The sequence below is a fragment of the Bombus fervidus genome, chromosome 4 (genome assembly GCF_041682495.2).
Source record: "Bombus fervidus isolate BK054 chromosome 4, iyBomFerv1, whole genome shotgun sequence".
Lineage (NCBI taxonomy): Eukaryota > Metazoa > Arthropoda > Insecta > Hymenoptera > Apidae > Bombus > Bombus fervidus.
In genome coordinates, this window is record NC_091520.1 from 15223066 (window position 1) to 15248826 (window position 25761).

At 39.5% G+C, this 25761-nt stretch overlaps 2 protein-coding genes across 2 annotated transcripts in view; one reads left to right on the top strand and one right to left on the bottom strand.

Annotated features, from left to right (window-relative positions):
- Positions 1 to 25761, bottom strand: part of LOC139986329 (PRL-1 phosphatase) — an 89710-nt gene that overhangs the window by 45314 nt on the left and 18635 nt on the right. The gene's annotated exons all lie outside the window — the stretch shown is intronic.
- Positions 1474 to 3637, top strand: LOC141445746 (uncharacterized). Its single transcript, XM_074111694.1, has 2 exons — positions 1474 to 2043; positions 3528 to 3637. The coding sequence occupies exons 1-2, from the start codon at positions 1541 to 1543 to the stop codon at positions 3607 to 3609; spliced, it is 585 nt and encodes a 194-aa protein (XP_073967795.1). The 5' UTR covers positions 1474 to 1540; the 3' UTR covers positions 3610 to 3637.

Sequence of the window (25761 nt, forward strand, 5' to 3'; positions counted from 1 at the left end):
CAATCACTTAGTTGCCAACTCAATACCTAACCTCTTCTTTCATACAGCGCTCACGACGGCTAATACGTTGAAAAACCGTCGTAGAAAAATGTTCATAATAAAAAGGAGCTTCTACCCGATCTAATAAAACAAAACAAAAAACAACAAAATCTTCGACAAGAAGCTTACTAAAAGTCCTCGAAAAAGCAATCGATATCGTGTTCACCGCAGCGATCGATCCACCTCAAAGAATCCGCAAAAGGCTGAATCCCTCTCTTTCGTCATCGATGAAACGTATAGGAAACGTCGGTGTCGAGTTGCCGCTCTCACAAAAGAAACAATTATCGCAAGCTTCCGCGGAACCCATTACCCACTCGAGCAGCGGAGTCTTGGTGAAAGCGCGCACCGTTGAAACAAAAATGCTCGGTGGATCGAAGAACGATGACGTCACGATTAACTAGCACTTCAGGGAGAGGGGTAGTCGTGGCCGTCGTGTGGGGGTGGGCCACTGTGACGCGGGTCATAACGTCACGAAACTCTCTGGGTTTACAGCCAAAGCGCTGTCAGAGCTTGAATTCATTCCCACGCGTCTGTGGCTGTATTTGGTGGGGATGACGGGCAATTACCAGTTACCACGCAAATTTGCGACGATGGCACCGTGGTCCAAGAAAATCCGCCTGCTAGGCGTGCGAGACCAAGCAGACCAAGAAGTGAAACACCGTACGGCCCAAGTTACTATGGTGAAACGGAGAGGACGCCTGGTGAACATCAACTCTTCTCCAGAAGTAATGACCGCGAGGTTGCTGTTGGACTGGGAGACAGGAGAATCGCCCAGAGACATGGGAGCACATTGGTTGGAGCTGGGATACATCGATCCATAATAATCGACGCTCACAAGATGCTTGCTCCTTTTTTCTATGTATAGAATCATTGTATGTATAGTTTTGTATGTATGGTTGTATATACAGTTTTATATAGATATTTATATTTTTCTATATATATATTTGTACTGAATTATATATTCTAAGGACTATTAATGTGATATATTTTGAAGCACGGCAAGTCACATAGACTCGCGTCACAATTTTTACGCTCATAGCGAGCCAGTGTGCTTTTCTAATTGCTCTTCGTTTTCTATTTTCCAGCGACATTTTCAGGTCGAAGATTTTGAAAATGGCAAGGATACGGATCGGCATGTTAAAGAAAGCATTTAATAATCGTATGATTATTTCAACGAAAAGGAACAATTGATATCTGACGCTGGCGTATCAAAAAGAAATTCTGCCTGTATATATTGTTAACACTGTTATAAAAAATTGCGAGGGCGAGAAAAGTGAGAAACAAGGAAAGAAAAAGAATATTTAGTTCCATCGGCAACCGCATGAACAATGGAGGTCGCTGATGTTCTACAAGTGTACTGCAAGTACTTCTACCTACTCAGGTATAAAAGGAGGGTCTGACTGCCGGTGAATTCAGAACATCGTCAGACCTAGACGCGTAAACTAAGCAGATCAGAATAGTCAAATACTGACATTCGAAATTTTTCCAAGACTTCTAAAAAATGGATATCTTGAATCTTACGAACAATAGGTTCCGAGAAGGAGTTGCTGTCAAGGTGTTGATAGTGGATTCACTTTCCACCATGTGGGTCCGTATCGCTGAAAGGCCAAAAATAAGTTATACACTTAATTCGGAGATGGAGAATCATCCCACGAAGTACCTGCCGAAGGCGAATAGTTTGATACGAGGCATGTACGTCGCAGCGCTCACAAGGTTCAAGGACCGCTACGTTTGGGAAAGAGCTGTCATCTTGCAACGGACCATGAAGGGCTACCGCGTCTACCTAGTCGACTGGGGCTTCCAAAACGAGCTAAGCCTCGATATGATACGGTTGTTGCCAAAAAATTTGCAGAAAATGGCACCGTGGGTTAGAAAAATCGTCCTGCCAGGTGTACGAGACCAACCGACCGAGACGAGGCATCGAGCAGCCCAATACAGCATGTTGGAAAAGACAGGCATCCTAGTCGACGTAGATCCTTCTCCAGGAGAAGCAATAACAGCAAGGTTGCTGCTGGATGGAGAGCCAGGACAACCCCGAAGAGATGTGGCAGAACATTGGTTGAAGCTGGGATACCTCGATCCACAATAATCGACACTCGCGAGATGCTTGCTCCGTTTTTCTATGTATAGAATCATTGTATACATAGTTTAGTATGTATATAGTTTAGTATGTATGGTTGTATATACAGTTTTATATGGATATTTATATTTTTCTATATATATTTGTACTGAATGATATATTCTAAGGACTATTAGCGAATAAAAACTAATTAAAGCTTAAAAACGTGTACTCTTTCTTTTATCCTTCCTTCCCATTCACACAACAATCCTACAATATTAAATTTAACTTAAATAAAAAATAAAAAAAAAGAAAACAAAAGAAAGAGAAAAAAGAAAAACATATTAAATTTAAGATATCTTTTAATCTAATAATTTTTCGAATCAAATACTTGTATACTCTTCCGTAGAGAATTAAAAACTGCATCGAATCGCGTCTAAAAAATGTTTCGTACCATTTACAAAAACAAAGACCACCTTCGAGTTTCGGAGATGCATCCTCCTAGAAAAGATCTGCGACCATGACCAGATAGCCCTCTCGAAATAGGGTAAGTTCTATCTGAAACACTTTCTCCGAATAACGTAGAGTTTGTATTTTACGAGATTATTTATCGTAATTTTATGTTACTTTTATACTATATTATTTTATATTTAGATATTCGGTATAAATTCTGCAAAATTTAAAATGTGAGATATAAAGCTATTTAAATCTGGATTTGCATTAATGAAAGTGTCTTTTTCGATCGTTATCGAATAGTTAATTATTGCTGATAAACAAATTTAAACAGATTCATGAAGCTTTTCCAACGACGATTCACGTAATTTCACTGTTTCCTGAGTAATATGTTAGTTTTGATCATTTGAGTAGATATAAAGCCACTGTCGTGAAACGGTGTTTATTCGGAAAGATTTCTGGGTAAATTCATTTATTACCTGTGTCAATCGGATGTCTCAAAAGAAACAATTATCGCAAGCTTCCGCGGAACCCATTACCCACTCGAGCAGCGGAGTCTTGGTGAAAGCGCGCACCGTTGAAACAAAAATGCTCGGTGGATCGAAGAACGATGACGTCACGATTAACTAGCACTTCAGGAGAGGGGGGGGGGGGTTAGTCGTGGCCGTCGTGTGGGGGTGGGCCACTGTGACGCGGGTCATAACGTCACGAAACTCGCTGGGTTTACAGCCAAAGCGCTGTCAGAGCTTGAATTCATTCCCACGCGTCTGTGGCTGTATTTGGTGGGGATGACGGGCAATTACCAGTTACCACGCAAATTTGCGACGATGGCACCATGGGCCAAGAAAATCCGCCTGCTAGGCGTGCGAGACCAAGCAGACCAAGAAGTGAAACACCGTACGGCCCAAGTTAGTATGGTGAAACGGAGAGGACGCCTGGTGAACATCAAGTCTTCTCCAGAAGTAATGACCGCGAGGTTGCTGTTGGACTGGGAGACGGGAGAATCGCCCAGAGACATGGGAGCACATTGGTTGGAGCTGGGATACATCGATCCATAATAATCGACGCTCGCAAGATGCTTGCTCCTTTTTTCTATGTATAGAATCATTGTATGTATAGTTTTGTATGTATGGTTGTACATACAGTTTTATATAGATATTTATATTTTTCAATACATATTTGTACTGAATTATATATTCTAAGGACTATTAATGTGATATATTTTGAAGCACGGCAAGTCACATAGACTCGCGTCACAATTTTTACGCTCATAGCGAGCCAGTGTGCTTTTCTAATTGCTCTTCGTTTTCTATTTTCCAGCGACATTTTCAGGTCGAAGATTTTGAAAATGGCAAGGATACGGATCGGCATGTTAAAAAGAGCATCTAATAATGGTATGATTATTTTAACGAAAAGCAACAATTGATATCTGACGCTGGCGTATCAAAAAGAAATTCTGCCTGTATATATTGTTAACACTGTTATAAAAAATTGCGAGGGCGAGGAAAGTGAGAAACAAGGAAACAAAAAGAATATTTAGTTCCATCGGCAACCGCATGAACAATGGAGGTCGCTGATGTTCTACAAGTGTACTGCAAGTACTTCTACCTACTCAGGTATAAAAGGAGGGTCTGACTGCCGGTGAATTCAGAACATCGTCAGACCTAGACGCGTAAACTAAGCAGATCAGAATAGTCAAATACTGACATTCGAAATTTTTCCAAGACTTCTAAAAAATGGATATCTTGAATCTTACGAACAATAGGTTCCGAGAAGGAGTTGCTGTCAAGGTGTTGATAGTGGATTCACTTTCCACCATGTGGGTCCGTATCGCTGAAAGGCCGAAAATAAGTTATACACTTAATTCGGAGATGGAGAATCATCCCACGAAGTACCTGCCGAAGGCGAATAGTTTGATACGAGGCATGTACGTCGCAGCGCTCACAAGGTTCAAGGACCGCTACGTTTGGGAAAGAGCTGTCATCTTGCAACGGACCATGAAGGGCTACCGCGTCTACCTAGTCGACTGGGGCTTCCAAAACGAGCTAAGCCTCGATATGATACGGTTGTTGCCAAAAAATTTGCAGAAAATGGCACCGTGGGTTAGAAAAATCGTCCTGCCAGGTGTACGAGACCAACCGACCGAGACGAGGCATCGAGCAGCCCAATACAGCATGTTGGAAAAGACAGGCATCCTAGTCGACGTAGATCCTTCTCCAGGAGAAGCAATAACAGCAAGGTTGCTGCTGGATGGAGAGCCAGGACAACCCCGAAGAGATGTGGCAGAACATTGGTTGAAGCTGGGATACCTCGATTCACAATAATCGACACTCGCGAGATGCTTGCTCCGTTTTTCTATGTATAGAATCATTGTATACATAGTTTAGTATGTATATAGTTTAGTATGTATGGTTGTATATACAGTTTTATATGGATATTTATATTTTTCTATATATATTTGTACCGAATTATATATTCTAAGGACTATTAGTGAATAAAAACTAATTAAAGCTTAAAAACGTGTACTCTTTCTTTTATCCTTCCTTCCCATTCACACAACAATCCTACAATATTAAATTTAATTTAAATAAAAAATAAAAAAAAAAGAAAAAAGAAAGAGAAAAAAGAAAAACATATTAAATTTAAGATATCTTTTAATCTAATAATTTTTCGAATCAAGTACTTGTATACTCTTCCGTAGAGAATTAAAAACTGCATCGAATCGCGTCTAAAAAATGTTTCGTACCATTTACAAAAACAAAGACCACCTTCGAGTTTCGGAGATGCATCCTCCTAGAAAAGATCTGCGACCATGACCAGATAGCCCTCTCGAAATAGGGCAAGTTCTATCTGAAACACTTTCTCCGAATAACGTAGAGTTTGTATTTTACGAGATTATTTATCGTAATTTTATGTTAGTTTTATACTATATTATTTTATATTTAGATATTCGGTATAAATTCTGCAAAATTTAAAATGCGAGATATAAAGCTATTTAAATCTGGATTTGGACTAATGAAAGTCTTTTTCGATCGTTATCGAATAGTTAATTGTTCGTGATAAACAAATTTAAACAGATTCATGAAGCTTTTCCAACGACGATTCACGTAATTTCACTGTTTCCTGAGTAATATGTTAGTTTTGATCATTTGAGTAGATATAAAGCCACTGTCGTGAAACGGTGTTTATTCGGAAAGATTTCTGGGTAAATTCATTTATTACCTGTGTCAATCGGATGTCTCAAAAGAAACAATTATCGCAAGCTTCCGCGGAACCCATTACCCACTCGAGCAGCGGGGTCTTGGTGAAAGCGCGCACCGTTGAAACAAAAATGCTCGGTGGATCGAAGAACGATGACGTTACGATTAACTAGCGCTTCGGGTGGGGGGGGGAAGGTAGTCGTGGCCGTCGTGTGGGGGTGGGCCACTGTGACGTCGAATCGATGACGTCAGACGCGGGTCATAACGTCACGAAACTCGCTGGGTGTACAGCCAAAGCGCTGTCAGAGCTTGAATTCGTTCCTACGCGTCTGTGGCTGTATTTGGTGGGGATGACGGGGAATTAAGGGGAGCGCGGAGCGATGGGCGAATTTTGGACGCCACCCCTGGCTGTTTCACCCTCTCGTTTCGCGAGCTTCCCGGCGCACCCTCGTCGCCACAGCTCTTCCAGACGGCGAAAGGGGGATTGAACGAGCACAGGGCGACGAACCGCGGCCATTAGGCCATGTTCACAGCGGCGGAGCTTACGTTGTAAGCGTTTCGCGCAGGCTACGGATGTGTTGGTGCGTTCTTGGGAAATTTAAAATTCTGGAAATCTACAGGATGCCGTACAACGGCTGAAAATGTGCCAATTATTTAACTTGGAACATTTATTACGACGTCCACTTTAATTACGTACAGGGTGTGACCGAATAACATATCAAGCGGGATTCACAAAGACGTTGCGAGAGAACGAGGAGAACTCGTAGGGCGAAAGTTTTTCGCGCGAGACTCAGTTTTCGAGATATTCAGGCTTGAAAATTTGCCAAGTACACTTGAACTTGACCAATTATCGACTGGATATGAGCAAACGGCGATTGTAGCATGTTATTCTGGACGCGAAAACAAGCAAGAAACGTAAAATAGAGTTTCTCCATTCAAGGCTTCGTGTTCAAGAAAACAGAGCTCCAACACGCGTAGTTCTTAGTAAATTGAATTCTATGTTTGTCTTCTATTTTGTCACAGGGGATTGCCTCTCCCCCGCTTGATATATTATTCCGTCGCACCCCGTGTATTCGTACAAAAAATAAAAATTCACCAACATTCTCGGTTATTTTATTTTCGTAAATAAATCCATAGATCTATTAATCCATTTCCATCGCGCGTGCCTCGCAATGTAATATATACCAAACGTAACAAAATTTGTTTCGAGTTCATTGAACGAACGTAGGTGATTCGTTCGAATTTTCTAAACGATACGAAATTGTTCGAATTTTCCGAATGAATCCGTACGAGTCGAACAGGTGTTTCGGTACTTGTTTTCTGATATCCGCCGATGCAAATTTACATTAAACCGTAACGTATATCGCAAAATACTTTGTACAACTTACTATCGAATAGAATGCTTTAATGGAATTATGGATGGATTCTTTGTCGCGTACGTACTACGCTTTAATGCCAGAGTTGGTAAATGCCGCGCGCGTGGAATCTGATTTCTCGTGACATTTCGTCGTGCATCATCGAGCGAAAAAAGCGTATCAACGGAACAATGCGCCTTGTTCTCTATCCCCGGGCCACGCTTTCTCAACCGACAAGACACTTTATATTACTTTTGTCCAGGGGATTTCAACTATGCAAACGACCTGCTGCGGTCTCTCTGCGACGATCTCGCGTATTCATTCGTTTAGCTCGACGTGTACTATCGTCGCCACATTATTCTTCCGACTACTTGCTCCACTTTCAATCTGCAATTTATTTCCGCGTAGCGTTAAGGAGGCAATGGCAATACGTTTCGTGTTTCGAAATTTGTCGAAACTCGTCATTTCGTAAAGGTTCGACGTTTGAAATTTTCATTATGGGACGTTCGGTTGAAAATTGTTGAAATATTTTTAAATATATTTGCGACTTAGAACGTTCGAAAATCTTTCTCGTTTAAGACACACGAAATTTTGCAAAAATAAAACTTTTCGATTTGCAACATTCGAATTTGCGATTTCCAGTTTCAAAAAATATGAAATAATTTTTTTTACCTTCGTTTTTATATCGTGCTTCGTGATTATTAATACGACCATCTCCACGGAAGCTTAACACTTTTATTAAAAGATATTACGCGCCCTATCCGGGTACTTAACACGGTTTTTGAAATAAATTTACGAACGTTCGCTGCACGTTCTATTGTATTTTCTCTATAGAACGTTCAGTCGCGATTACTATCTTTGTTCTAGTTTGTATTAGGCTAAACAAAGTATTTCAAGTCAAAGACGAATCTCGGATTATTATTATTTTGTTAATTTATTTGGACAGCAGACTTTTTACACGAAGAAGCTACATTTTCGTTTTTCGTTGTTTTTAATCCTTCTCTTATGACTATCTCCGACAAAAAAAAAAAAGAACAAAGACTATAAAATAATATTATAAAAATATGTAAACTAAGTGCTTTAATAGATCGCACATAGTTGTACTATATACCGTTTTCCTATTGTCCTTTATTTAAATCTTTCCATTATTCCGATAAAAAAAGACAAGTACCAACTTCCATCGATAAAAACGCTCAATTTCACCTATTGTACGTCTCCTACAAAAACAAACGCATTGAATAGGACTAACTATTAAAAGAAGAGAGAACCTTTTTAATACGAGAGATTTTTTGCCTCGATAAAAGAAACTGAATAGAAAATTCGAAGTTGTTTTTCCAGTAGCTAAAGTATGTACGAAACGCATGTTTCAGGAAATAAACTACAAGAAGAATATTACACAGGACTAACTATCGAAGGAAGAGAGAACAACATTTTTGAATAGAAAATTTGAATATCTTCTGGAAATCGTTAAATCGTACCTGAAACGTTTCAGCGCTGATTTACGCGACATACAAAATTATTTTACAATTTCTCCGCAATTACTTTCTTTACGCTGTCTATCTATTTCGCTGTATAGCAAATTTCTCGCGCGATTCTTAGAAATAAAATAAATCAGCTTCGAAGAATCGAAAAATAATGGGAAATTACGCGCAAAGTACCCGCCGAAGTAACAAGAAATTGGAAAATTAACTTCGAAAAAATACCGTTCGCGACGTTTTCCCGTTTTCCAATTTACACACTCGACTCGTTTCGTGGCTCGCAGACCATTCGCGTTCCCACCAGTAGAAAATTCAATCGCCGATAAAACACGTCTTGCCCCGATTATTCTCGAAACGTTTCGCGTACGTTTTACCGGGACTGCATTTCCAGTCAGCTCGGCGCGTTACAACGTTACAGCGAAAGAAGTCACGGCAACGGGGGGTTTCAGGTGCTCGTAAAATCGATATCGCAACTAGGACACTAGGTTATTCGGCGAACGATGATAAGGGGGCTACCTTCGGCCGAATGATCGCCGCTGATAACGCCGACAACCATTGTGAGAGAGAAGGGTGGGAATAACTGGTCGGGACGATGCAGCCAAGAATAGACGCGGCCGTGAAAGAAGGGGAACAAATGAAATTCCCGGAAGTAAACGAAAGAGCGACAAATCGCGCGGAAATTAACACGCGTTCTCTGCGACGCCGATTTCTTCGAACTTCTTTCGTTTGCTTTGCGTGGCTCGCGTCACGCGTTAGGGATATTAATTATTTTTCCTGCCAAGTGCGACTCGCTGCGTGCGTAGGACGATTTTAGCGATTAAACCGTGCATTTCCACGAGAATTTATATATTTTTGCGAAGCTATTCGACGCTATCCTTAGCGATCCCGGGCAAACGACCGGTTTCAAAATTCAGCTTAAAATTCTAACTTTGTGTAAATTCTCGTAATATCCGAACGACCGATTTCTCGATTTTTCTCAATTTACACAAAGTTAGACGAACGAAGGGAACAACAATGAACGTGCGATTTTAAACACAATTCCGAAACCGGTTCATTTGACCGGGTCTGGCAAGGTTCCTGTTAACCGGTTAACTGCGCTCGTGTATACTCGTCGTAGCTCGTATTTATTTACGCGCTCCATGACCTAGCCCCATGACAGATTTCTGAAACTAAACTCCGCGGTTAAATGGTTAAACGAATGCGATATCCCAGAGATTTACTTCGACAGCTGATTGTTATGACGATTAACGCTGTGTTTTAGATAACTTTGCATGTGGCTGTTTAGTATCAACAGTGACACACGATTTAACCTTTTGCGGACTACCGCCGCATATACGCGTTCTGCGTAAGCCATCAATTTGGCCGAGCAACTCGTATATGCGTTCGGCGAAAACAACCGATAGAGCCGAATGACTCATATGTATGTGGCAGGTAAATGCGTCGCTATGAGCGAGAAACTTATCGGCTTGACAACTAAGTAATTGCGGATTTTGTTAATACCACCTAATGGCAAAATCCGCCATCACTTAGTTGCCAAGGCAATATATACGCGTTCGGCGAAAACAACCGATAGAACCAAAAGGCTCATGCGTGTGACATTTTATTTATCTTGTGGAGAATCTGTGCATGTACATACGTCTAAAATTTAACATCTACGAAGGAAAAGCGTGTCTAAGCAGAAGCGTGCGCTGGTAATTTTAAATGGCAACAGGGCGACCTTGGACTTTGAATCGTCCCGACCGAAAAGGGTTCCCTTTCCTTTTTTTTTTTTTTTTTTTGAAAGAATTTGACAATCAATTCCCATTGAGAATTATAAGTAAATTATTCTGGCGTGGTACTATATCGTGTATAATAGGTGATTATCGTATGCTTGATTCTAGCTGAATCTAATCTTTAAATCTACCGCAAAGGGTTAAGAATGTAAACTTCAGAGGAGACACGTTCCGAGCCGGCTTCGGTGTAAAGCTAAGGTCGGTGTAAGTGGCACAAGTACGTAGAACCGATAGGATTATAAATATGTCGTTTTGCAGGATAAAAATAGAAGTCTAAGTAGATCTTCTATTAGATAAATGAAAATTTGAAATTTTTCGAGTCGTATGGCTATCGGTGTACCAAGTAGCGATACATTGCGCGTATTGTGTATCTGTCTTCGTGTCGTCATATTTTCGCGATAATTTTGAATTACCTACGAATGGATAAACATCCGAGATCTAGTAAAGATTAGACTGCGGATTTTTCGAACCTGCAAAAGCGTACGCAAAGTGTAATAAGCGTAATAAGCAAAGATATGCAAAGTACTTTTTGTAACGCGTAATAGGCAAAACAATGTTTCTTCGAAACATGTAAAAGTTGAAATCGAATAGAAGAAAAAATTTTGGCAGATACAACATAGATAATTTCGAGCGCTTTCAAAAATATTTCAGCAAAAATGCGTTTATCGCGTCAGATAATTGTAATCGGAATCCTTGAAAAATTCGATTTATCAATAAGTAAACGATCATTATTATCTGTAATCTGCACAAATCGATGAACCTACGTGGAAGTTACGAAAATTTTTGATCCAAAAGTAAACGATCCAGCCTGATATTAAAATGGACAAGATTACGTCTTATGGAACGCTAAATTCTCCGATATTTTTCCCTTATCGTTGAAATTACCCTCGATGATAATAAACGTTTTGTTACGTGTATTGTTACGAAATTTTTACGAAACATTTTACGATAAACGACAAGGGAAAACCTAAACGAAACAATAAGAAAATTGCGCGAGTTTAACGAAAATCGTTTCGACTTTATCACTTAGCCGTTGTGTTAGCCATTTACTTTGCAAAATATTTATTTATCCTTGAAGATTCGGGTTTAGAGACTGAAAGGGAAACAGCTCCAAGTTTCTATCGATATCTCGTTGATTCGAAAGAAATTTTTAATTCCTAACAAATTCGCGCGTTTCAAATTTATCGTAAGCGCAAAGCCTTAGCTACAAGTAGTTAAATACCATTAGCAAGCGTTTAAAACACGGTAAAGCTGGCAACAGAAGAGCCAAGTGTTAAAATAGCTGCTGCACCATCTTTACATAAGGTTATGCATGTACCATTAGCATTAGTTTCAGCACTTAACCCCATAATGCCGGTGTATAGCAAGCAGCGCATTATCAGATCTTAAGCGTTCCAAGATTCATTGCCGCGGGCCATAATTCAACGTATAAACCGCTAAAAACGATGGCTTTTCGCGCGGAACCTCTGGCCAGATTCACGTTCTTACAATAGATATCCCATAAAAAATTCTATCAGAAATAGAGGCAATCTATCAAAAACGTCTTAAATCCAGGCTGACGATTTCTTGAAATCCTCCTTCTATACAATATCTACAGGCCATAGTTTGAGTGTTTACTCAAGCTATCGCGCACAATATTTTTCCCTTAATCTAAACGATGTTATAACGATACATTAGACAGTCTTATCTCTGACACTCGAAATTACCAATTGACAGAGTCACAATTTTCTGAAATTCGTCGAGATATGCTATTTCGAGCTACGTACGAGATCAACTTTTTCAGACGAAGATATTCCTTACGACGATTGCTCACGATGCTTTCACATGTGACAGTTTTCGACGATAATGAAAACATAGTTTATTCTTCTCCTTTCAGATTCCTCAATTTGAGTATGAAACGTTTAACGATCGCAAATTTTTTAAGCTGCTGTATATTATATTACATACATGTTGCTTTTATTCGGAAACATTTAAATACGTCGGAGACGATGTTAAAAGATGTTCGAAAGAAACGTACTATTTCGAGGTGGACATATCGCGCCATGTAATTAGAGCTTGAAAAGCCCTGTGAAGGTCAGGGTTATGTTTCTAAACGGCAAGCGTACTTCTTTATTTTCTATGCATTCTTATGCGTGTAGTAGACATCAAGACATTTTTCAAGCGCTCGTTACTCGCATCTTTCGCACGATCCGCTATCGAGATACGAAATGCCAATTTTGTACATCTTCGTACATTTTACTGATCGAGCAAGTTCGTCCAATTTTTCGACGAGCGCACAAAAAATTTTTTGTCAAAAATTTCAAATGCACGCACGAGACGATAACGTCGCAGACACTGAAATACGCGAAACAGGAATTCTTAACCGGTTAGCTGTTGCGACCTCATTGAAAGCTTCGAGAAGCGCGCACCGTAAAACGTGTCGCGAAAAGTACGCGGTGACGAGTATACTCGTCGGACAGAGAGTATGCGTGGCTGTTATGATACAGATTTAAGTTGCAACGAGATTTTATTTTGCAATTTTATTACCGATTAGTCACGATAGGAAATATTGCCATTTCCTCGCGACGAGTATATTCGTCGTGCGTAAAAAGTAACTAGAATTGGCTGTTTAAATTGCAATTTTAATGAAAACTAAAATAAATACGTAAATCTTAAGATGTTTTGAATATTCGAAGGCGAAGGGGGGAGATAAAACGAACGAATAAAAAAAATAAACTGTATACAGTGTGAACGCAAAGTAGTTGCTTTTTCCTCTCCAAAACATTTTACGTACACGCTTTTCAAAGAGCTCGCAACAGCAGCTAAACTGGTTAAGTACGTCCGGATGAAACTGACACGCTGTACATTCCAGTCTCTGTTATTATCTTCAAATTTCAAAGAACGAACCTTATGAAAAATGCGAAAAGACAAAGCTTCGAATATCAATTACGCGGCGTCGCTTTCAGCCCTTTTGAAAGTAGCGTCGTGTCGCAGTCACCATTTCGCGGATTAACGAAACGCACGTACCAGCTACGAGATAATTGTTTTGCAGCGTGTTGTATAGCGAAGAGGAGAATCAACCCTCCCTAAATTCGAGCGGTAACAGCATTAGCGTCCCGTGACTAGCATCCCCCTTCCAATCGAACCCGACGCGAACCCCACAGACAGTGGCGATCGTTAAGCAAGGTCAGTGACATCGGTCGTCCAACCCGTCTACCGTCGAATATCTTTTTCATCCAGCTATACACGACGATCTTGACGCGTCCTGCCTAGAACGCTACATTTGTCTGGCTATGTATGTCGATAAAAAAAGAAGGAAAAAAGAAGAAAGAAGCGGTAAAAGCAAGAAAATTATATTCTGTCTATATTTTCTTTTCTTCTCTCTCTCTCTCTTTTATTTCTTCTTTTCTGTTTACGAATTCGGTTGATGACAAAAGTAGACGAGTTAATTTGTTATTAGAACGATTGATATTTACAGCTTTATCTTTATTTACGATAGTCGATGAAGTATAAAAGAACGAGTTAGGGTGATTAAAGATGGAGCAACTTCTTTATTCTTCTCTTCGTTAATTTTTAAATACAGAAAGAAGTTTCTGAATAAGCAACGACCTAACGAACGGAAAAATTCTTAATAGAATTTCAAAATATTGCTAATACGTTTTACGATAAGTTAAGAGGACGATAACAAATTTCGGTTTGTGGTCGTATGTTTAAAGTTCCTTGATAAGAAACGTTCCCAACGATTTTTCCCTTAATATATTAATTGTTTGCAAGAGTGAGCGGAAATTCCAACATTAAAACATTGCAATTATTGCGTTTCTCATAAATTTACCCGTACTTCTAAAATTTGCAGCAAGGTATCGTACAGAGGTGTCAAGTAAAAGCGCATACACAGGTGCACGCGCTAATTATCGTTACCTGAAGCAACACGCAAGTCTATCAGCGATTGAACAGTAAAAAACAAAAGATATTTCTGCATGTCTGTCCTAAGATGCGCCGATCAGTATCCATAATCGATGAAAGTGATCGCTTACCTGAAATCAGAAAATAGTTTCATTAAAAATATGATCTGAGAACCGTGAAATTTTCATTGTATCGTTATTTTTATTATTTTAATATTTATTTCCCTGCCACGCTCATTCCACTAACGTGTTTCTTACGTTCAACGTTACATCGCTTTCCCAACAAAATATTAAGTCGTCCAAAAAGTTTCTTTCGTTTCATAAGAAAATAATGGATGCGCAACATTTTTCCTTTTATATTATTTTATCGAATTACGTACGATCCATTTTCTTCTATCAAGATAAAGATCGTAACGTTTGACAAATTAGGTTTCATGTTCGTATAAAGATGCATCGTTGCAAAGGACGTGTCTGTAAAAGAAAAACACTTTTCGGACAACCTAATACCTGCGACCTGTGCGCGCTCAATTACAGAGCAACCGTAGAAGCACGCTCTGTTGTTGATTCAACTTCGACCAAAACGCACTGTACACTCTTATTCGAGCTTCCCATAGCAATTAACGAAATTGACAAAAAGCAGAGTCGATCAATTTGACTTCCGACGTGCTCGTACGTAAACCTTCCACGTCTGCAAACTAATTTCTCCGCTGAAGAAAATTTCCCGCTCCAACGACCGATAATAACACCATCGTGAAAGTATCAGTGAACGAGTTTTTAAAAATAACTACCAATATGCCCATACGTCGTAAACCCAACCGCTGTACCATCAGCTCTCTATGTTTTTGCTGTCTTTCGATCTTCTTTCGATGCAGCGGGATTCGCACGAATCATCAGATGGAAACTATCGAACGTGTCTTGCAGGCACAATTGCGAACCGGTGCAAACTTCATGACCGCCCATTTAATGGTCGTACATTGGTCGATTCATAAACTACAAATACGAGACATCGTATCGGCATTAAAAGTGACGCTGTTAAACGAGACGGACCGGTTAAAAATACGAAACCAGTCCGACAGGTTTTCGAAACCGCGATCGTGGCGAATTTCACACTGGCCCGACAAAACGCTTCGTCCAGAACGCGAAACGTTATCGATCGGTTTAGGAAACGAGCGGCGGCGTTAATTAACAAATTAGCAAAGCGGACGATGTTGAGGATGCGTGCCGGACGACCTAGGACAAGCAGCCAGAGGATAACGCAGTTCCTCGGCATCGTGGCGTTTAAATTCTTAAACCTAAAATTCGGAGGATTTTCTCGCAACATCGTCGCAACGACAATGGTTTTTCGCTGTAACGCGAACGCGAGACAGTCGAGATGAAGAAAGAAAAAAAGAAAAAAAGCTCGTTCTTAGAGGTAAATTTCAAGACGAGAAACCGTCCGTAAGAAATCGTATCAATTTTCTACACGGGTCTCTGTGATGATCTCTAATTCGTGTTTACCAAACGATTTCGCGAAGAACACAAAAATAGAAAGATTATTTTTCCATCCTGACCCGTGGAATTCGTACGGATTTTCCCCCTTGCAGAAATTTCACAACTGCGCGTATCATTAGGACTTTTTCAACTCGCAATCACGTACGAGATACGCTTACAGATCCGTTTCAAAGTTTGACGATATAGTCGCGATAATCGAGTCTCGTTACGGCGCTAATGGAACTTGTAAATCTTTCGTACAACACGGATAACACGTCGATGACGGATTTCTACGATACGAACGTTCGGATAACGTGTTCAGCTATTTCAACTGTATCAGCGTTTCGCGACAAACTTATTGCCATATCGTACAACTTAGGTATTGGATTGGCAACTAAGTGATTGCGGATTTTGTCGATACCGCTTAATGAGAAAATCCGCAATCACTTAGTTGCCAAGCCAATACTTCGTAGTACAAACCTCGGCGCCCTTCCGCTTATTTTTATTCTCCTATTTTTATTTCTTCCCTTTTTTCATTTGGTTTATTTTCGGAATAAATTACCGATTGTGTTTCCTTTTAATATCGGTGGCGCTCGAACGTCGAACAACGTGATGTCTACACGTGTATCGATCAAGTTAATTATAAACCGCGGCCTTTTAACATCCGTTATTTTCGTGTAATTGCGGCGCAGCATCGTGGCCGATCCGATCGAGCAGAAACATTGAATTAATTTTGTTGCGTTCGAGGTTATTCGCGGATCACGCTCCGTCTCGTGAAAGTAAGTGCACGCCGATCGGGTTGTGTAAGACGAACCGCGGCTCTGTGGTTATCGATCGATTCTAAAAATTGTAACACGTGTTGTAATTAGCGACAACTGACAAACTTTCTTCCTTTCCCATGGCTTTCCCGTGCGTGCGTGCGTGTCTGTGTGTGCGTGTGTGTGAATGAGTGACTCTTTCAGGTGGTTAAACGAAGAAAGAAGCGTCGAAGCGTGCAATGAAACTCGCTGGCAAAATTAATGTTCGGGATACTGCGTTCTTGTTTCGAAAGTGATACAACCCGGAACGTGTAAATATATATTTATGTAACATGTATCTTCCAACATAATATATAACACGTTGCTTCGTCGATTAAAGTCAGTAAGAAGAGTAATGAAATGGTTCATAAAGCAAAACTGAACCTCCGTTTGTCCGCATACTGGATCGTCTAAGCTCATGCAATTTTTCTTAGGCTTTTGTATTCTAAAAAATCCCCCCCAAATTTCTGCTCTTCCACGAATCGTCTGGAATCATCAGAATCAATCTAAAACATTATTCAATAGATTTTATCGTTACCTTAATCCTTTTCTTATGCGAAGCATAGTTCGAAGAAAACTGCGGATAAAATGAAAAATTAGATAAAATTGCTGGTCGAAAACGTCTATTGTTACGTCGCGTGAGTCGGTACCTGCGACGTCCCTCATGGTCAGGCCGCCGAGGCCTGCACATCGTCACACTGACCCGCAATAAACCCAAGGAATCACCATAGCCCACATCTGTTAACAATAAAGTTATATTCTTTGCATACATTCGGTCTATGAGTGGCCCCTTAAATGGGTCCTTAGGTTTATTGCACGCTCGTACTCATTACGGAGAAAGCGAAGGTTTGCCCAGCGAGGTAATGGGTTTTTCCCAAGGACAGAAACAAACGTGATTCATATTTGCCGAGGACTGTCCTCTCGTATTTAATACATTAACATTGGGAATACCCAATGGGCATCGCGGATCGTTACCCTCACTTTTCTACCGAAAAGTGTGAACTACGAATCCGCGTTCTTAGTTCATCAAGGATACACCCACGACGAGCTTTCTTCCTAAATAGTACGAGACGGGTCAATCACTGTTCTACTAACCCTCAGACAGTCAAGCACTGCTCTAAGATCCCGTGGACAGTCAAGTCCACCGTTCTACTAGTCCTCGGACAGTCAACTTCAAGTTCTAACATGTCAGTCAAGTTCTCGCCTCTATAACTACCACGTCTAGCAACCTTCGGGTTCATCAACACGCTTTCCAAACACGGTCTGTTCACATCAAGTAGTGTAATCCAGTATAAATAAATATATATATAATATAACTGTGAAGTCCAGTTATATTCCAACCCAATCACCCCTTATTCTCCCACAAGAAATAAGGGGATCGTCTAATTCGTGGTGTCGATTCGTGCAATCGTAGCGGGAATTTACGACTCCCGTTGACGCGCTATAACGCGACTGTCTCCCCGCGACTGGACGAAAATACATCTATAATGTAGAATTTTAAAGAATGTTAAAGTATTTTTCCACAAAAATGCTAAGAAGAAGAGAAAAGAAAAGGACGGTGAAACAGAATTTTTCGAGTCACGTCACTTTCGTTTTGTAACTTTATTTCGATCGCGTTTCGTGAAAGGCGGACGTGACGGTAATTTTCAAGTTTGCGCGTGCGATCATCTTGAATCGATCAAGCATGTAACTGCATCAAAATTTATCTATGCGCACCGAGGGAACACACGATGTCCACATCTTCCTGTGTTCCTCGTCCCGTCGGAGAAGTTGCCGTCAAGGGAGTCGTGTAATTATCCCTTTCACGTAAATATGAATGGCTATTCCAGCGGCTAATTGTATGGGTTCGTCAGGAATCCTCATCGATGAATTCGCCGATAACACCGTCTTGCACAACAAGTTGCAAACCGATAGTGTTAATGAATTTATAAGTTGGGAACCGCGGCTATACAACTTCGTAAATAGCGAACACATCGGCGTACTCAAACCTAATTAACCAGTTAACTGCGTTCGACGCGTATACTCGTCGTTGCTTGATTTTTACCTGCGCACCTCGTAAGGGACTTTTGAAATTAAATTACGCGGTTAACAGGTTAAACGTCGGATTTTACACACATTGGATTTTATTCTATCGGATCGATTTTCTGGCTATCATCAGCGATCAAATTGATAAGCAACTTATTCGCTTACATAATTGGAAAGAATGTGTGGAAACGGTGGCAACTTACGCGAAACGTCATCGAACGGCCATTGCGAGAAAGGGAGGATAGCGATTGTGCAACGTGGATAATTATCATGGACGTGGTAATTCTTGCTAATTACATCGATAGAACGCAAAACGCGCGATAGTAATCCGCGACAGATGCTGGCGGAAACGACCTCCCATGATAATTTAAACGATTCCACGTTACATCACGCGTTATTGCTTCGAACCTATAAACAGCCGTTCAAGTATCTGATTGCTATATGATAACAACGAAGAACATTTTACTCTGCTTAGTAAATTAACGACAAACCGATAATTATAAGCTACGTTTATTATTTTCTTGTAGAATCCACTCGAACCGAACAACTGGAATTAAATTTAAATCGATCGTCGGTAGATTATATATAACATATAATACACATGTAGATTATATGGAATATATATATATATATATATCGTATGTTATATATAACAATAATAACAAAGGTATTTGAAGCGAGTGTCTCAAGTATCGTTTCTTTTGAATTCTACGAGACGAACAAGCGTTGTGAATATTTTTGCGCAGTAATATATCCGTTGCATGCGGCTCGATTATACTGCAGATGTTCCCACCGTTGCTAGGCTAATTATGCATCATTAATGGATTAATTACTTTGGCTAATTATTCGCGTAAAACAGCGGAATTTTTTATTGGCGTATCGAGAAGAACATTCGCGTGCAGGAGATATTACGTCCTTCGAACAAATCTAAATTAACATAATTTGTTATATTTTTTAATCTCTTCAAGGGTGATATTTATCAAAGTTTCAGAGACACGATTTATAATTACTCGTTTAATTACATTTCATTTATTTCAAATGGATATCGATGTCGGTAATAATATTCAACATTATCGTCGTATCTTTGTATCTTTCTACGTAACAAAGGAAAAACAAAGTATGTTTCTGTATATCCAATGGCTGCATCGGCCAAGAGATTAAAAACAAGATCTCTTGGTAGAAAAACAGAATAGATTCAGATATTATCTTTGAATTTATAACGAATTACAAGGTATACGTAATTATCCTCTTTAGTTTCGTTGAGCGCAATTTACATTTGCGATACGACATACTCGAATCCCCGTATTATATCAAACTCCTGATATATTCAAACTTAAAACCACCAAGTTACCTTTACAAACCAAGTAATTACAAAAGTCCCATAGAAGGAATCAAATAATTAGTGCAACGAAGAAGCTTCATACATGGGCAAATACGTCGCTACATCGCACTGGGCGAGCAAGTATTCGAAAAAACTTTCACTCAATCCGAATTTCAGATATGTCGAAACGTTTCAAATCCCGAGAGGATCTCGCGTTACGATAAGAAAACGTTTTTATCTCGCGGTACCCCATCGAGCATATTATTTTCCCAGAATTCGACCGTTTTGCCTTCGCTCGTCAAACGGAATTCAAAGAAAAAAAAAAAAAAAAAAAGAAGAGAAGAGAAAGGTAGAGAGAAAAAAGGAAACGGGAGTATAGAAAGAAAAGGGGAAAAAGAAAGGAAAATGGGAAGGAACCGAGGGAAAGGATGACGAAAAAGAAGGAACAAAAAGGATCGGGGGGAAAAAGGAACGAAAGAACAACGATGGTCGCCAGCGCACGCACGGCACCCTATTTTTTGCCGACATCGTCTGGATCGAAGAAGCCATCTGAGCAAGGGTCAGAAAACCTCTGGTCACTGACCTTAATTTTCGTCTCGTCTCGTCTCGTCTCGATGAAATCTCAGTCGGTAAGGTCACGATCAAGAACCTTCTCCTCTTGCACGATTCGACCGATTTTATTCATGAAATTTCGCAAATCGTCAAAGTATCTCGTTTCTCGCCTGTGCCTGTCGAATGAGTTTTTGCAAAGACCGCGATAAATAATAACGAGCAGACTATATCATATTCGATGAACGAGGAAGACAGAGGCGAACATCTTTTCTAGCTAATGGCAAGATGAAAATGGAAAAACGAAAAAAATTATAAAAAATAAATCGAATTTTGATATTTACGAACTCTGAAATTTTTTAATTTTCCGGGTATTTTTTTATATTTCTCCTTACGCTCTTCATATTCCTTTTTTTTCTTCTTCTTCTTTCAATACCCAAACAGAGACAGCATTTATTCTAACGTCTCGTTGTTTGATATAAATATATAAGAGAAACTAGGTGGAAAATTTTTTGAACAGCTCGGTGATTCGTGACTTGTTGGATTTTTATCGGTAGTCGAATCAAAGGGTTTGTCGGCTTTATCGCCGATGAAAACAAAGCTGTTTGTATCCGTGAAACATCATCCACGCGGTCTGGTTGTGTCTGGCCGTAAGAAAAGCAACCGAGGGTGGCCTACTGAACAAGTCTGTTTATCGAGTTGATTGAATCATGGCAACGTTCTATGATACTGTTGGCGACGCGAGTTTCAAGAGTTCTTCGAACGTATATATATATATATAGCAAGCTTCGTGATTCAACGAGGTCGTAAAACTGTTCGTGGTTGTACGATATACATGTACATCGGATCTGAAACCAATTTTTATGGAATAACGTAAAACGTTGCTATACAGTGGCACACGAAAATATGTGAACTTTTGTAAAATCCTTTCGTGAATATATTACGCGCGCTATGTAAAATATTATTTAATACCGTTATTTATTATTTTATTATCCATCAAAGTATTTCTACAGATTTGAATTTTGTCGGATTTAAACAATTAACCTAACGTAGATATTTGCGGGACGTAACCCAAGGCCATCGGTAATCGTTGGATTTTTATGGGTTTATGGGAAATTCACATTAACCCTGCTAAGCCCGGTCGAACGACTGATTTCAAAATGTAATTTAAAATTGTCCCTTCACTCTTATTTCTTTTGTTCGTTCAACTTTCTGTAAATGTTTATATCGTCTGATTAACCAATTTCTGAATTTTCGTTACAATATAAGAATTTACATAAAGTTGAATGAACGAAAGAAATAAGGATGAAGGGACAATTTTAAATTAAATTTTGAAACCGGCCGTTTAACCGGGTTTTGGTAAGGTCAGGGTTAAGAGCGGAAAAATCCATACCAAGAGAGAGTGCACACAATATAGAAGAGTCGTGGAACAACCAAAGTGGAGTACTCGTCATAATTCCTAGCAAGCGAAGCAAATTGCTAAGTAAGCTCCATTTCTTTCTAGTTCTTTTCATAAAAATACGAAATTGCATATGGTCGATGCAATTGCTCTTCGTAAAAATATGAAATTGCCTGCAAGTGTATGTAATCTTCGACACCTGACCGATTTTATCTCGTTACGTTTCTTCGCCTGTACGTTCCACGTGTTCTATACGTTGGCATATTCGTCTAAGTACTTCGAATAGGGCACGATGTAACATAAATCGATTCCACGAGTCCATAGATTCGCTTGGTAGCTTATGCAGATCGCTTTACAGGCGCACTCACGTTGCGCTTCGCTGCACCACGAGGAGCACTGACCCTCTTGTTAGATTGTGGCCACGGAAAGAAAACTATGTACACACGTATCTTCCACGTGCAGCTGAGACGCAGATTTCATTTTATCTTCTTCCGTTTCTCTTTCTTTCCATTTTTTATTTTTTTTTTATTTTTTTATTTTTTTGGATCGATGGTATTATTAGTGGACTTTGGACTATCATGCAGCAATTTGAGAACCGTACGAGCGGATTACGTACAGCAGATGGTTACTTTTTTCGAGTGAAAGGATTTTACCCATTTTCGACGGCCCTTTCGTCAACCTTTCGAGGAAAGTACATTTCAACTCGCTAATCACTTTTCGTCTTAACTTGTTCTCTTTAAAAATGTATATTCTTCGAGGAAAAGTTTTTGGAAATAAATTACATATTTTAAACTACAAATTATAATTATGTTAACCGAAATACGGGATGGGGTGGCGTCGATCATCGTATCGTAACGAGAATTTACGATTCTCGTTGGCGCGTTATACTGTGAACGCGTTTCATTAACTTTTAATTTCAAGAACGCTGCAAAAATTACAGCAAACGATAAACTAGCAAATAAAGACAAAACACTTGTCAGGGAGAAATAATCGTCGAATCGTAAATAAACAACAACGTGGTATGCAAAGCGACCGAATAAGTTAAAAAAAAAAAAAAGAGGAATTCCGATTCTCTAAAACTAGAATCTCCTCGAATTTTTCGTAAATCTCGCAGCGAACATTCCGAGTCGATAAAATCACATCGGTATTTTCTCAAGGAACAATCTGAAAACTGTAAATTCTATTTATTTCGCAAAGATACGATATTATTCTTCGGACGAAGGGAATCGCGTGTTCCAATTTTTCACCGACGATTACCACGTAAACGTGTCACTAGCAACAGAGACGATAAAGTATCCTGAAATGGAAACTAATTAGAGCGTCGCGAAACAGCAACGAGTTTCTTTGGTGGAACAGGTCCGGAAGGAATAAAAAGGAGAAACGGAGAAATACGCGATGCATAGAGGACACGTAACACAGTTAACTTTATGGCACAGCGGCGCCAGGCTTCGAACGTCAAGGCCGATTAATGTCTCGGCGATTCAAAGTATATAATTTCAAAGAAATTCCACGTGCCAGGTTGTTTATTAACCGGCTCGTTGACTCGTTCGTCAACGGTGAGTTGCTTTTTGGCTATGACGAGCATAATGTTCGTCTGAATATTTTTCACTCGCTGTCCTGTCCATCCTCAGGCTGTCGTACGCGAAACGATCGATTTGACAGATGCGTGATATTTTTCAACGTATAATACAGGCGACTGAAAGTGCTTTTATCGCAAATACCGTGCATATATCAAGTAGAAAATAATCACGTAAGCTTGTGAAATCGTTCAAAATCGTTTCTGTATTCTGAAAAATGCTAACTAACAGCGTCGTTAACACGTTAAAATTAAATGGGTACGTTTAATTAGAAATAGACACCAAGTGGACAAATTTCGCGAACGCGTAAAAATCGTTCAAAATTTAAGGAGCGACTGAAAGTATTGTTAAGTAACACCCGTTAGATAGAAAACGATCGACTTCACGAACGCCTAAAGTTATTTAAAATTCAATGACTAAACGTGGTCGTGCCAAACCTAATTAACTAGAAATAGCGTATTTAAATATTTCAAAGGCCTGTACCTGCAGCGTTAATAAATTAAGCGATTCACCCTATGTATCGGCATCCGAATTGAAAGCAAGCACAATATTCTACAGGATGAATCACGCGACTAGGACGAGCTGTAGCTCCGATTTCCTCGAGGATAGGGAAAAATGCTTCGATAAAATCTATGTTTGTAGGTATTTATTTTTTTCTATTGGGTTGGCAACTAAGTGATCGCGGATTTTGTCAATATTACCTAATGGCAAAATCCGCGATCATTTAGTTGCCAAGCCAATATATACGCGTTCGGTGAAAACAACCGATAGAACCAAAAGGCTCATACGTGTGACATTTTATTTATCCTGTGGAGAATCTGTGCATGTACATACGTCTAAAATTTAACATCTACGAAGGAAAAGCGTGTCTAAGCAGAAGCGTGCGCTGGCAATTTTCAATGACAACAGCGCGGCCCTATTGTACGACTTGGACTTTGAACCGTCCCGACCGCAAAGGGTTTCCTTTCTTTTTTTTTCTTTGAAAGAATTTGACAATAAACTCTCATTGAGAATTATAAGTAAATTATTCTGGCGTGGTACTAAATCGTTAGTTAATTTACTACTTTTCTAAATAGAACTCGATAATTGTTTTATCAACCGTACGACGCGTTTTTTTAAAAAAGAAAGAGTATCGAGATACTTTGATCGAAAATTGCTTCTTAATTTAAAAAAAAAACGTTCGATTCGATGTAACTGTAATTTTGTAAAATTCCGCATATGAGAAAGACGGAAAAACGCGTTTATATTTTCCGTCTCTTTCGTACGTTGAACTTGGCGACTACGATTTTTCTCCATTTTCGACGAAATCGATGCTACAGTCTGTCCCGGTTGCGTGGTTCAGGCGTGTAAACACAAAACCACGTAACTGTCGATTGGAAAATGAAAAGTACTGTACGAAAGAAACAATTCGGAATTGAATAGAATTTCGAAACGGAACTACAAAGGAAAGAATGTCTTTTTATACTGCAAGAATCACTCGAAACACGGTGATTAGAGCGATTCAAGGTATCCGAGATAAACAATACGTGATATGTAACATTATAACAATAATGACGTAAGTATGGTCACGCCTGTATTCCTTTATCGCGACGAAACACGAGACCCAAGATATAACATGTTAAAATTAAATGGTTAGCCACAAATACGCCTGTGGACGTAACGAAGTTGATTGTAATTAGTCTAACGGTATAATTAGGCCAGATCGTAATTGGTAATATCGTGGTCAAACAGAATTAGGTTAGTAGGTACTGTTGTAATTAGCTAGATATTAGTGGCGAAGATCGCACGAGTTCCCTCTGTTTATTTAAAACTTTCAGCTTTCCATTTTTTATTGTAATTCGAACAATCGATAGATCGTTGCGCGATGATTAAATCGCTGATATCTCTGCATCCGTGGATAATTCGAATAATTCGTAAAGGAACAAAAAAATATACGGAAAGATACGGAAAATATTCAAAGTAAATTATTCTCTACGAATTTACGAGATAAAACAAATGTCTGTTTAAATTCTGTTTCATTAGTCGCGCTCGTAAAAAGCATAAAATTGCATCGAATATTACGTAACTGTAGCGTATATTGTGCAATTTTCCAATGCACAATAATGTTTATAAAATTGTATCTTTGTTGTATACACGGAACAAAGCAGAAAAAATCAAAGATATCGTAGTATCAAGCAGGAAAGCCCTGCAAGTTGAAGCCTATGGTTTCAAGAACAATTGCGGTAACAACGATAAGAGCAACAGCTACACTGAAACAACTTCAATGGCATCGTCGTCAACTTTGCTTGATTTACCGGCGTTTATTTACCAGAAAAGATCTAGAGAGAAAGAGAGAAAGAAAGAGAGTGAGTAAGTGAGTGTGTGTGTGAGAGAGAGAGTGAGAGAG

Excerpts from the sequence above, each read along its gene's own strand:
- LOC141445746 (XM_074111694.1), top strand. The coding sequence starts at position 1,541 with ATGGATATCTTGAATCTTACGAACAATAGGTTCCGAGAAGGAGTTGCT. Across the intron at positions 2,044-3,527 it reads GGAGAAGCAATAACAGCAAG|GTTGCTGTTGGACTGGGAGA; the intron begins GTTGCTGCTGGA and ends AATGACCGCGAG.